The sequence below is a fragment of the Podarcis filfolensis genome, assembly GCF_964270895.1.
Source record: "Podarcis filfolensis genome assembly, chromosome: 5".
NCBI lineage: Eukaryota > Metazoa > Chordata > Lepidosauria > Squamata > Lacertidae > Podarcis > Podarcis filfolensis.
In genome coordinates, this window is record NC_139608.1 from 10,463,033 (window position 1) to 10,477,303 (window position 14,271).

Here is a 14,271-nt window from a genome sequence, read left to right on the forward strand (position 1 = left end):
CTATAATTCCTCTGCCTAATTTCCAGTCTACATGTGCAGAAAAAGCATATGGTTTCACTCTTCCACTTTAGGCAGCTAGAGAGGGATTACATGTTTGGATGTTCCACTTTTTAAGAAACAAATGAAAGTGGAAGCGTCGTGTGCAGACGCATGGAACCTTGCTTCGTGGTATGTTTATTTTCTCCATGCAGGGAACTTTTCATGCCAGGGAAAAGTAATCCTTCACTGCACCAGTACAGACTCAGGAGAGCTTAATAATAATAATAATAATAATAATAATAATAATAATAATAATGCTTTATTATTTATACCCCGCCCATCTGGCTGAGTTTCCCCAGCCACTCTGGGCAGCTCCCAATCAAGTGTTAAAAACAGTACCGCGTTAAATGGTATTCCATATGGTTTGGCTGATCACATTGTTTGACACTTTAGTGATACTTGTGGAAAATCAAAGCAGCATTTTAGGTAACAGGAGCCAGAGAAGCAGCAGATTTGAATCAGAATAGGGAGAAGGATTTAGCCCTTAACACACACACAAACCCTGCAAAATTGATCCCCTGGTGTAAATTGTCCCCAAGGAGCTGCTATTAGCTGTGAAGTCATATTAGATGTGATACATAAGCACACCCTTATTGTCCTTTCAATTTGGACAGGGCAGACCACCCAGTCCAAATACAGGAGATGTGTAATCCCCACTCACCTGTGTGTCACATATAGCTTGACTTGCTCTAAGGTCTGAGAATTTGATTTACCCTTAACACATTTCTTCTTAAGACGCTGGAAATGCAACATCCAATGAAAGTGAGTGCTTAAAACGGTTTCATTATGTTGGGCCTGCGATAGTTTTGTCTACAGGGCTGGATCTCTTGGACCTGAGCGAACCAGTCTCCCAAACCCAAAACAAAGTGAAAAAGTTGGAGAATTCCTCAAGAGGGGAAAGCTTGAAGGCTTCAACTCACAGGAAAAAGGCAGACAATCCAGACCTTATCAGTGTGGATGCTGAGCAGAAAATCCAGCCTGCCAGAGCTCCCGAGAAGTCGTCATTGGATTTAGGTACTTAGCATCTTCGATCACCAGCTACAGCTTCCCCATTTTCACATGCTTTGCTTTTCCCTCACTCTTTGAGGCCTTGCTTGACTGCAGGGCTTGGGCTTCAGGAAGCCAGGCTGGAACACAGCCTGGCGAGCTACCCATTGCATGCAGATGTGGGGTACCTTTGGCCATCCAGATGTTGCTGAACTACAACTGAGTAGCTGGAGGGCATGCAATAGTGGTACGTGATGTTGAGCCCTCTGGTTAGTGAGTAGTAGGAAGCCCCTGCAATTGCTAAGCCTGATACAGTGGTACCTCGGGTTACATACGCTTCAGGTTACAGACGCTTCAGGTTACAGACTCTGCTAACCCAGAAATATTACCTTGGGTTAAGAACTTTGCTTCGGGATGAGAACAGAAATCGTGCTCCGGCGGCGCGACAGCAGCCGGAGGCCCCATTAGCTAAAGTGCTGCTTCAGGTTAAGAACAGTTTCAGGTTAAGAACGGACCTCCAGAACGAATTAAGTACTTAACCCGAGGTACCACAGGAATCAGAACATGGGGATGGTAGACTGGAGGTCTTGAAGCAGAGAGTGGATAGCCATCTATTAGGGACACTTATGCTCTGGATTCCCTGCATTGAGCTGGGGACCTTAGACTGTACGGTCTGCAGTGCGCCCTCCTGCTCTATGGCCTCATCCACACCATATATTAAAGCAGTATTGTACCACTTTGATCAAGTATGGCTTTCCCCAAAGAATCATGAGAGCTGAAGTTTGTGGGGCTGAGAGTTCTTATGAGACCCCTATTGCTCTGCTCACAGAGCTACAATTCCATGATGAATCCCTCTTCTCGGAAAACTCTGGGCATTAATAATAATAATAGATTTAATTTATACCCCGCCCTCCCTGGCCAGAGCCGGGCTCAGGGCGGCTAACACCAATAAAATTACAATAAAAACATAATGGGGGGGACCAATTTAAAATACAGGTTAAAATGCAATTTAAAATGCAGCCTCATTTTAAAAGTAGCCCATAGATCAAAACCGTAAGGGGAGGGAAACATAAGGGTCAGACTGAGTCCAAACCAAAGGCCAGGCGGAACAGCTCTGTCTTGCAGGCCCTGCGGAAAGATGTCAAGTCCTGCAGGGCCCTACTCTCTTTTGACAGAGTGTTCCACTAAGCCGGGGCCAGTACTGAAAAGGCCCTGGCCCTAGTTGAAACCAATCTATGAGACCCATTTAACCACCTTGCAACTTGGGACCTCCAAAGTGTTGTCATTTGTGGACCTTAAGGTCCTCCGCGGGGCATACCAGGGGAGGCGGTTCCGTAGATACGTGGGTCCTAGGCCGCACTCTCAGCACCCTTTACAAACGACACTTGCCAGGATTTGGGGGCGGGGGACCATGATTGTTAAAGTGGTGTGCTAATTCCTTAAATGCATGGTGCAGGTGTAATGACACAAAGATCCCTACTTAGTTGGAAGAAGAGTACTTTCTGCATTGATTCCTGCATTGCATGGGATTGGACTAGATGACCCTTGGGATCCCTTCCAACTCTGTGATTCTGCTAGCTGCACAGCAGACATCCAGTTCAATTCCTCCAGGCCTTTATTTGGAAACAGCTGGTCACAGCGCTAGCTTGGCCCTAGAACTCTTTTTCATATAGTTGCACTTTTTCTTTAGCTTTCCTTTCTGCTTGGAATGGTTTTCTGCCAATACCTGCTGTGCTGCCCTAGTTCTTTAAAAGCTGGACACCTTGGAAGGTACTTGCCTCCCCTCACACCTACCCTCAAGGCAAGGCCTGCATAGAAACACTCTAGAATTTGGGAACTGAGCTGGGAAACGTTGCTAAAAGGTCTCTGATAGGCATTTGAGGGTGTTGGAGCTGGTATCACATTGGGGTTGCGGTTGTATGTCTCTGTCCCAATTTGCTTTGTAATTTCTGGCTTGAAATTGGAGCCATCCTAGGGAGAATTTATAGAACTAGCCCCTGCCATGCCTCACCATTTTCCTTGTCATGCTTCCATGAATCCTAGTTAGCGTTACCGGGCTTAAAAATGAGGGCAGGAAGTATCGCCCTCACTCTGAATGGCTTCAGAGCAATGCAGTCGTACCTTGGAAGTTGAATGGAATCTGTTCCAGAAGTCCATTCGACTTCCAAAATATTCGGAAACCAAAGCATGGCTTCTGATTGGCTGAAGGAAGTTCCTGCAGCCAATCGGAAGCCACAGAAGCCCCATCAGATGTTCGGGTTCCAAAGAACATTCGCAAACCAGAACACTCACTACCGGGTTTGCGGCATTCGGGAGCGAAAATGTCTGAGTACCACGGCGTTCAGGATGCAAGGTACGACTGTATTAGGGTATCACAAAGCCAGTTAAGAGTGAGAACAAACAAACAAAATTCCCTTCACTATGCATTCTGCTGGTTAAAAAAACGACAACCACTAGAACATTGGTATTCCTGGGAGTGTGGTTGTTGTTGCATGTTGTTCATATTCACATACATCATCATCATCATCAAAATGCTCCCCAGCTTCTCAGCATGCAAGAAAGGGTGCTGAAAGTAGGAGAGGCTTTTGAGTTAAACCCAATTTTTGTAAAAGAGACAGATGCAACAAAACACACACATGTCTCCAGTCCTCTCTCCTCACAAGGAAACTGTCCCTGTAAATCTTCCCCCTCGCTTAGGAAAGTGGCAGGTGCAAAAGCTATTTTGAATGAAATGACCTTTAGCAAAGTCGCAGTGATTTCCCGAAGTGTCATGCCTGTGTGAAATGTGACCATTTGTGCAAATGTATTGTTGGCTCTCAAGCTCGTCTTGTCCTTAGCTGTAACAACACTGATAACAATAAGAGCAGCATATAGCTTGGGATGGATGAGATTTATTTTTTAGCTCCTCAGAGTGACTGTTTCCTCCCTGAACTTGTTTGGCTCTGGAATGAAAGCAATGTATTCCTGAGCCCTTGCGAGAGATCTTGTTTTCTTTTCTCCTTCTCAGTCAATATCCAGGCGCAGCTAGAGAAATGGGATGATGTGAAGTTTCATGGAGACAGAGCCAGCAAAGGCTTCCCAGCACCTGAGAGAAAACCTTCATCTACTAGAGCTCCATCAAAAGAATTTCTATGGTAAAACATACGTACCAGCTTTTGCAGCAGGGCCGGCCCTGCTGTTGTGCAGGGTGAAGCATCCTGCCTTGGGCAGCACGTTCAGAGCTACAATTATTATTATTTTATTTTTATTATTGTTTAATGTTTTGTTCAAGTTCGGGATTTTTACATACATTATATTATCTCGTTCCAATTTTAAATTTCCCGTACAATTTTTTCCTTTCCCTCCCTCCCCCCACCCCCATATCCCTTGGAAGGGTTCAAACTATTATCCTCAGCCATGGGCATAGCGTCTTTAGTTTCCACCGAACGCCTTTTGTTCCAGTAGTTTTTATCCATTGAAGATCGGGGTTCCATCTGTTCCTTATCATGGTGGACTTGACCTTCCACGTTGTTTCCTGTGACATGACTGCGACAATGTCCGACTGAATAAGTTCAAACAAATAACTATTCCATGCCTCAACTGTCCTTTTTTCCTCTGTCTTTCCAACCTAAAGCTATCATTGCCTTTCCCGCTAATATCATAGCTTTGAAGGTACACTGGTCACCTTTCTCTATAGCTGTGTTTCCAAGTATACCCATTGTCATGAAATCAAAGTCTATTGAAAGCTTCACTTTAAAAATTTCATTAATAACCTTTAGGATTTTATTCCAGAATTCCTTTACCTCTGGGCATTCCCAGTACATATGGAAAAACCATCCCTTGGCTTGTTTACAGTGCCAACAATTAGAATTCAGTCCTGCAACCATATTAGCTAGCAGAGCTACCATTAAAGGATAGCAAACTGTCATGTATTAATGGCAGGGATGGCCAATTCATCATGCTCCCATGACTTTCTTGGCATTACTATTCCCAGAGGCAGGAGGGCGAAGATATCCATCTGCTGCTTTCAGATTTTGCAAGCACTCTTTCCTAGGAAATGAAATGGTGCTTGCAAAGAGATCACTGGAGCAAGCCTCACAGCAGCAAAAGGGACAACTTTACGATAGCGTTCAATGTTTTGGGCATTATTCCTAATTGAATTGCATTTAAGTTCACGCCCGCGCTGTACGTTTAATGCACTCTTATACCACTTTAAGAGTCATGGTTTCCCTCTGCCCCAGTATCCTGGGAACTGTAGTTTGTTAAGGGTCTCTTAGCAACTCTCGGAAGTGAAAGCTGGACCATAAAGAAGGCTGGTTGCCGAAGAATTGATGCTTTTGAATTATGGTGCTGGAGGAGACTCTTGAGAATCCCATGGACTGCAAGAAGATCAAACCTCTCCATTCTGAAGGAAATCAGCCCTGAGTGCTCACTGGAAGGACAGATCCTGAAGCTGAAGCTCCAGTACTTTGGCCAGCTCATGAGAAGAGAAGACTCCCTGGAAAAGACCCTGATGTTGGGAAAGATGGAGGGCACAAGGAGAAGGAGACGACAGAGGACGAGATGGTTGGACAGTGTTCCTGAAGCTACCAGCATGAGTTTGACCAAACTGCGGGAGGCAGTGGAAGACAGGCGTGCCTGGCGTGCTCTGGTCCAGGGGGTTACGAAGAGTTGGACACGACTAAACGACTAAACAACAACAGCAACTCTCAGCAGCCTTAACAAACTATAGTTTCTAGGGTTCTTTGGGGAAAGCCATGACTCTTAAATTGATGAAAGATTGCTTTAAGCATATGATGCGGAAGCGACCTCAAAAAGCTTTTCTTAAAACTAAACAAAAACCCCACCTTTGCTACTGACTTTGCTCACTTTCACAGAAACACTACTGTTGCTCCTCGCTACAACTTCTACAACACCTGTGAGGACAGAACCATTTTTCTCTTGCCACAAGCCTGGGAATTATAACGAGTTGTGCCAAAAGCAATCATATCACTGGCTTTTCTTCCTCTATTCACTGTTTTGCACATGCCTAGGACGCAGGTGGCACTGTGGGTTAAACCACAGAGCCTAGGACTTGCCGATCTGAAAGTCGGCGGTTCGAATCCCCGCAACGGGGTGAGCTCCCATTGCTCAGTCCCTGCTCCTGACAACCTAGCAGTTCCAAAGTACGTCAAAGGGCAAGTAGATAAATGGGTACTGCTCTGGCGGGAAGGTAAACGGCATTTCCGTGCGCTGCTCTGGTTCACCAGAAGCGGCTTAGTCATGCTGTATGCTGGCTCCCTTGGCCAATAAAGCGAGATGAGCACCGCAACCCCAGAGTCAGCCACAACTGGACCTAATCGTCAGGGGTCCTTTAGGATCATGAAGCATGCATCCTATGATGTAGGCAAGACTCTGTGTGCTTTTGTCCCGAATGCATCTGCTCTGCCGTTGTTGCAGTGACAGGATCTACAAATGCTTTCCCTCCCTTAGGTCTGCTGAGAACAGGTCCCAGTCAGAGCTGGCCACTGTCAAGACCGCACTGGAATCTGACTCAGCCTCGGATATAGAATTAGCGCCTGCTCCTGCACTTGCACCAAAGGTAAGAGGTCAGCGTCATTTGGACAAGTTCTGCGTTCAAGGAAGGCTTTTCCAAGCTGGTGCCCTCCAGCTGCTTTGGACTACAACTCCCATCAGCCCCAATTGGAGAAAAGCAGCTAAATTTATTTCTTTGGCGGGGGAATGGATTTCAGCACATCACTCCCTCTGCCTTCTCTCTGCTCTAAGCAGAGGGAGTATAATAACATCCATGCTTAGTTAGTTGACCATTAGTAAAAGGTACGTTGTATCAATAATCATTTTAATTTCTGGGGATTTATAGGAATTCAGAGGGAGAAAGTATGTTGGGGCAAACATTAGCGTAGCGGGTGGTGAAATGTTCTTTGGTCTGGTGGCACCCCCTGAACAACTCTTCTGGGCACACATGCCAGCAGTGTGTGTGGCCACCCTCCCTCCCCTGAGAATACTCTCATATGCATACATGAATATATACAATACACACACGGGATCTGTGCACTGTCAGGCAAGCACGCACACCCTCAGCTGATTGGCACAGATAAGCAGAAGAGGGAATTAATCCGCCCTTCCAGACATCAAATGATCAGTCTGATGACTGGGGAGCAAAGGGATTTGCATCCCCTTTCTGCCCACCCCAGTGCCTACTTTAATTTTTGTTCTCTTTGCTACTGCCACCAAAACCATGGGAGGTGAGATCAGATCTTTGGGCCACCCACTATGTAAACCACTGAGCCTAGGGCTTGCCGATCAGAAGGTCGGCGGTTCGAATCCCTGCAACGGGGTGAGCTCCTGTTGTTCGGTCCCAGCTCCTGCCAACCTAGCAGTTTGAAAGCACGTCAAAGCGCAAGTAGATAAATAGGTACCACTCTGGCGGGAAGGTAAACGTCATTTCCGTGCGCTGCTCTGGTTTCGCCAGAAGCAGCTTAGTCATGCTGGCCACATGACCTGGAAAAACTGTCTGTGGACACACGCCAGCTCCCTCGGCCAGTAAAGCGAGATGAACGCCGCAACCCCAGAGTCGTTCGCGACTGGACTTAACTGTCAGGGGTCCTTTACCTTTACCTTTTATGTTAGAAGGAGGAGACTTAGGACCATCTCTCCGTGACATGAATCCTACAGATGACCAGGATTTGCCAGTTTGTTGTTGCTTCTATCATTCGTGTGCTGCTTCACATAAGGCTCTGGAAAGTCAATTGCAAGGTGGGGGGGGGAGAGATTATCACCAGTTGGCTGTTGGAAAAACATGAGATTTTTTGACACAACACTTCCTTGCCATAAATACTCTTATGGGCATAAATCAGAGTGACTGCAGCTCGGCTCTTGCAGACGTGCTGGAAGATTGATACTGCAGTAAAAAAAAAAGAGAGAGAGAGCACTAAAAAGCAGAAGAAATAAGAAAAGACCGCGTAACCAAAACATTGGCCCATTTCCTAAGTGGTAAGCTTTTTAACGTCAGGTACTTAAATTCATTTTAAGGGCCGTGGTGAGATTTTATTGCTTTTAATAGAACTAAAATTCAGCCTGCTTATCATACAGGTCCAAGCACCTGATGGTCACAGCACAGCATGGCCAAGGACAGCACAGACAAACCTGGGTGACCAGCTGTGCCATCACACAGAGGAGTGGAGTGGACTTCTACTCTCTCTTTTTTTAAATATATATATTTATTTATTGTGCATTCATATCCCATCTCTGCTCCAAAGAGCTCACAGTGGTATACGCGGTTCTTCACCCTCCCTTCCCCCCCCCCCTTACAATAACCTTGTGAGGTTGCACAACAGAAGCATTCTGGGATAGTTCCAGGTGAATAGTTCCTGGGATAGTTCCTGGATAATTCTAGGCCTTTCCTCCTTTTTGTATCTGTACATGACTCACAGAAAGGCATTCCATATGCTCTTTTGAAAAATTCACATACAGTGGTACCTCGGGTTACATACGCTTCAGGTTACAGACCAGAAATAATGCTTCAGGTTAAGAACTTTGCTTCAGGATAAGAACAGAAATCTTGCTCTGGTGGCACAGCAGCAGCAGGAGGCCCCATTAGCTAAAGTGGTGCTTCAGGTTAAGAACAGTTTCAGGTTAAGAACGGAAATCCAGAACGAATTAAGTACTTAACCTGAGGTACCACTGTATTCAGATCTGCAGGTAGAAAATCTGCTCAGACACCCGGAAGGGAGCTTTCTCTAAGTTCAGGGAATGGGTTGTTGTTGTTGTTTTGTCCTGTTTATTTAAGGGGAATGTAGCCTTCTCTTGTCACTAGCACAGAATCATGCAGAAATGTGGCAAATTCAATGTAAGAATGGAAAAAATTAGGAACTGATAGAAACTGAAACTGACAGATTTGCCTACCCCGCCCCTTAGCCATGGAGTGGGGGGAACAATTCCCCCTTAGGGGAACTAAACCTCACCTCCCCAGGCACCAAAATCCCAGTGTAAAGACAAAAACAGACCATATCTAGTTTGTTGGGCAATTTGACCATCTTTTAACACCTACCATGCTTCCTTTTTCAAATCTTCAAAAGGCCCTCATATTGAATCTTGAGGATTTTTATTAATCTTAGCAGTTTAAAATGCCAGGAACGTTTAAATTAATATTAACATCTAATAGATTATTATCAAAAGGATTTTAATCCAAGTATTGCTTATCAGATGCCAGCCCTAGTTGTGACTCAGTAAGGTTATAACTCGGAAGTAAGCCCCACTGAACTCTGTGGGATTTACTGCTGAGTCCACATGCAAAGGGTCAGGCTGCCAGGCTGTAATGCTGTCCATGCTGGTTAAATGCTATTTATCTCTGTGGGATTTAAACTGCCCAACCGTGAAGGGAATTGCAGCCTTTTCCTTTGGAGTGAGACAGGGGCTGCTATATCTGGCACCCACAATATGGTGTTGCTGTGACAGATTCGAACTTCGCAGCTTCCGTTGCGTAACTGAAAAGATTCTCTGACATCTTGGCTGCTTAGAAACACTTTAAATGATGCTCTCAGGGTCTCTGTTTCTCAGATTGTTCGTCTGCATGCACAAAGCAAATCATGCCCTTCATATTTAACTACGGTCTCCAAGCTCATGCGTCTGTCATGTACCTAATCCAGACTTCCTCAACATGGTGCCCCCCCATCTACTTTGGACTACAATTCCCATCAGCCCCAGCCAGCATGGGTGGTTGGGGGCAGCTGAGCTAAGTGCTAGAGTTCATCTTGTCAAAAATTCCACAGTTCCGCATGTGTGATTCCTTGGAGATCCTCTTTCCCATTCATTCCTCACAATGCTCAGAGATTCCACATCTTGCTTAGATTACTGGAACAAGGAAATCCAAGCATGTCATCCTCCCGTTCTGTCTTTTAAGCAACTTGGAAAGAGCATGGAAATAATTGCGGTGGCATGTAGTGTTGTGGTAGAGCTACATAGCTGCTGTCCTGACACCAACATCACTAGGAAGGGACAGATAGTAGTAAGGTCTGGGCCCCATAAGTGCTCCAACGGGAGCACCAGATTGTTCCCACTGATGCACTCACACAACCTTGACTTATTGGCCCCTCTGCCCTGCCACTGGCCCATCTGGGTAAGCAACAGTTCTGGTGTCAAGAAGGTAGCTTCACAGCTCTGCCCCACCATGTACTCAACTACTGATTTGTCCTTTATCATTTACAAAGACATGATCCATCATATCCCCTGTGGGAAGTCCCATAGAGCTCAGTGAAGCTCTGTCCCCTCCTTCTCTTTCCATAAAAGCCCTAAGTCTGACACAGAACACATGGCCACCATCTATGCTCCTCTCAATAATACTTTACAGTTCTATATATTATCTCCCATGTTGTGCGGTGGATGGGGGGTGACTGAAGCTGAAAGAGACTGGCTTGCCTATGGCCACCTAATGAGGTCAGGGCAGAGACAAGATATGAACCAGGGACTTCCTAATTTGTAGCTCAGTCTTTTAGTCATTATACTGCACCAACTGTCTCGTTCCTCTCCAATGCCCTGTGTCAAGGTTACCCATATTTAACCTGTGCAGTGGCGAGGAGCAGACTGGCCAAATGTGATGGGCATGCATAAAGAGAGCTCATGCCATCATTTTGTAAAGGAAAGGTGTCAGTGTCGTGCCTGAGCTTAATTCTCTGCCAATTCTATGTTCCGCGGGAGAACCAAAACCATGCAAACACCAGATGTCCTCAGCTTTCAGATTATGGATCTTAGATAACCTGCTCAACACACTGTATGCTTTGCTTATACGTTCATGCTGCAAAGCCATTTTACTCTGAGACTATAATTTCAGACATGCTTACCTGGGAGTAAGTCCCCCTGAGCTCAATGGGCTTACATCTGGGTAGACACATATAGTACTGGACTTTAAAGTGATCCTAGTGGGGATTGCATTGCATGTACATTGGTAACCTTAACATCCTCTGACCACTTCCTTTTCCAGTACTGTTCAGTGCAAGGTTGATGGACACCTCCTACCCCCCACCTCCCCCCAAAATCAGTCTGGACTCATTTTAATGCAACAGAAATTATAGCCAGCATGAAAACAGCTCATTGCAATTGAATAACCCCCAAGGATAATAATAATAATAATAATAATGCATAATTATGTAAGTGGAAGCTGTTGTGATCTGCTGTTGGGCAGGCATCTGGCTAATGAGTTTAACCTCAGACAAGTGTGGAGTCAGGAGCTTAGCAGAATCGAGGCTTTTTAGGTCATTGCACTATTTTTCCTCCCAGTGAAAGAGGATGTTTCTTTTCACTGTGATCATGAATTCAGAAGTTTTTTCATGAAAGGGTGCTTATAAACTTGCATTGTACTTTCCCCATGGGGAGAATACTGGGAAGGAAGCTGAACAAAGGAAGCAGCCAAGAATAGCAGAGAAATGACAAATCACTCCTGTTCAGGCGAAATGGAAAGCAAATGCAAAAACTTTGCTCCATCAAGCAAGCTCAGGTGCTTGGAACGTTAAGATGAACTAGTTCAAGTTCATCCTGTACCAAAAATGAACGAGTCCAAGTTCACCCAAGTGAACTTTTTAATTCATAAAATAATTAATCAGCAGAAAAGTTTTACTTCGGTATTCTGAGTGTTACCAGCTGCTGGGCTGAAGTATAGGGTCAACAACTAAATCAGGGACCACACACAAAGAATGTGATCTCTGTTGGACATAATTTCAGTTAGTGAAGCTATGATTCTAGTATTTCCATACTAGAAAACATTGCTTAATTTGTGCCAGGCACACAACTGTTAAAGGCACAAGGCAGCATTCAATTAGTTCTTATTTGTATACTTTTCAGTTGCAGGGAAGATACAGGAAGTTCCTCCTATCCCTTCCTTCTGATTGCTTAGCAATAATGACTAAGTGGTTAAGTACCCTTAGCAACAGCAGCACCTCTGGATCTGCCTAATAAACCTTGGAACACTCCACTATGTTTTGCTTTATAACTTATAGGAGTCCAGTTGTCTTACTTTTCTTTATTTACTGAAAGCTAAGAGACCAGGTCTCTTACAGGGTGGAGCAGATAAACTTGAAATTGTTCAAAGTTCTACTCCAGAGTAAACCTAATGCACCTTTAGTTCACCTGGCAATTTTGGGAACTACTTTCAGGTGTAATTCAGAGATTCTTGAAACAGCTTAGGAAACTTCATTTAAGTGAACAAATTTATTCCAAGCACTTCCACGTGTCTACCTCGGTTGGTTTTGTCATTTTTTGAAAGGATTATCTGACTGGTAAGAATTGAACAAGTGCATGGCCACGCTAGCTGGGGCTGATGACAGTTGTAGCACAAAATATCTGGAGAGCACCAGGTTGCTGAAACTCTTCTAGATTTTGTAATGGGGTGACAACTGCAGCAGACAGGATAGCATCTGCAGTAGACAGTCTTTAAATATCAGTGGGCTTCTGTTGAATATTGAGGGCTGAATGACATCATGCATGTTCCCCTCTGCTGAGGGTTTGTTGACTTTTTTGTCTGAAAGGAGCTCTCAGGAAATGGCGTCAAGTGAAGATCAGCAATTGAAAATCGCCGGCGTCAGCGAAGTTAACTCTTTATTCAAGGAAACCAAAACAGTGCAGGCTTAGTGATCTCAGCAACTCTTCCCAGTGTGGCAGTTGTGAGGACTGAAGGTTCTTCCCACAGCTGCCTAAGTCCCCTCCTTTCCAGGAGTTTTTCCAAGACTGTGTCTGTGTGCAACCGATCTCTCTTCTGCTCCTTTCATTTCTCTGTGTGTCTTGGGAGACCAGGGGGAAGGGGAGCTGGTCACAGCAGGAGGGGGAGATTCCCTGGATTCTTCAGCAGTTTGTCTTAGTCTCCTGACTCCCCTCCTCTTCTGCCTCTAGGTTCTGGAGTGCTCTCTGCCCCAGCTTCAGCTTGTTCACTAAACCCTGATGCCTCTTCAGCTTCCGACATCTCCTTCTCGCAATCTGCTCCCTCTTCTCCCTCTGACCACATATCGCCATCCCACCACCCACCCCCTGGCTCTGAGACTTTATCGCCTGGGGGTTCTCTAACTGGTACCTCCCACTGCTCCTCTCCAGCCAGTCCATGACATGAGCCTATGATCAGGAGCAAAAGAGTAGCCACCTGGGGCTGAAGGTTTTCCTTCTGGGCTAATTACCTACTCAAAATCTTCTCTCACAATTTCAGGGTTGGGCCATGGGCAGCTGAGGTGAGCCAGGGACCAGAAGCCTTTGGACATGTCAGTGTCAGGAATTCAGCCTACACTCAAGTAGGACCCTGGCAGAGACACATGCCCGACTGGCATGTTCCTTCCCTCCTGGTGGATCGTTCGGGAGCTTCATAAGCTTTCTTCAGCCCGAACGTCACAGCGACCGATGCCAACCGACACCGGCACACTTAGGGATCCGCAGAGTTTGTGCAACTTGCACATGACAGACCTCAACAACTCAGCATTTTGGCTAATCTACTTTATTTACATATAAACACATGGAGCACTGCGGCATTGCTCCCTCTCTCTCTAGCATCAGACAGCAAAGAGGAAAAGACAAAGCACAATAGTCCCACTTCACGGAACACAATAACGCAAACATCCTGTCTTCGTCACTTCCCACTCTGTGGAGTCAAAACATATACTGTCATGTGAAAGACAACAATCCCATGACTGCAGTCATGGAGCAGGAATTCTAACAGTCGGAACTACAGTTTTATGTGCACTGCATAGAGAACGGTTTTGTTTAAAAAGTTGCTTAAATAAATAATACACTAAAGGACAAAGCAGGAGGCAGGACTGAGGAACAATCCAGATGTCAGGGGTAAACTCCAGTTCCCAGAGGGGTTTTTTTGTGGGAGAAGCCATTTGCATTAAATATACATTATGGATATACGTCTGGCTGTGCTGGCTCTTAATGCACGACGTTGACTCTCAGCAAATAATGTTCTGTGCTTACTGCATTTTATTTTACTTTTTCTTTTAGGCACGATCAACCAAAGAGCAACGTTGGGGAGGTGCCCTCCTCTCACGAAATCATTCTATGGAGGAGGAATTTGAAAGAGCGAAAGCAGCTGTTGAGGTATTGTTTGACGTCTTGGAAAATGTCCCACCTGAAGTCGATCTAGCAAAGCAGCCTTTTGTTTAATGCAACAAAAGCACAACCTGGCATTAGGCAATTTGAGCTAAATGGAGCTAAAGTGATTGTGTTTCCATTGGAAAAATAATGGCGTGATCCTCAGCATGTTTCTCTGTGACATGGTTTCAAGTAGATGCG

The 14,271-nt window shown here is 45.3% G+C and overlaps 1 protein-coding gene across 7 annotated transcripts in view; it reads left to right on the forward strand.

Annotated features, from left to right (window-relative positions):
* The window catches only part of PEX5L (peroxisomal biogenesis factor 5 like), a 168,836-nt gene that overhangs the window by 132,589 nt on the left and 21,976 nt on the right, over positions 1-14,271 (forward strand). For 5 of the 7 annotated variants that reach the window (XM_083613274.1, XM_083613276.1, XM_083613277.1 and 2 more), the window contains 4 exons: positions 844-1,053; positions 4,034-4,160; positions 6,478-6,586; positions 13,981-14,076. In XM_083613274.1, coding sequence (XP_083469400.1) covers positions 844-1,053; positions 4,034-4,160; positions 6,478-6,586; positions 13,981-14,076 — 542 coding nt within the window. The remainder of the gene's footprint in view (positions 1-843; positions 1,054-4,033; positions 4,161-6,477; positions 6,587-13,980; positions 14,077-14,271) is intronic. The other 2 variants (XM_083613278.1, XM_083613280.1) reach the window with 1 other exon arrangement.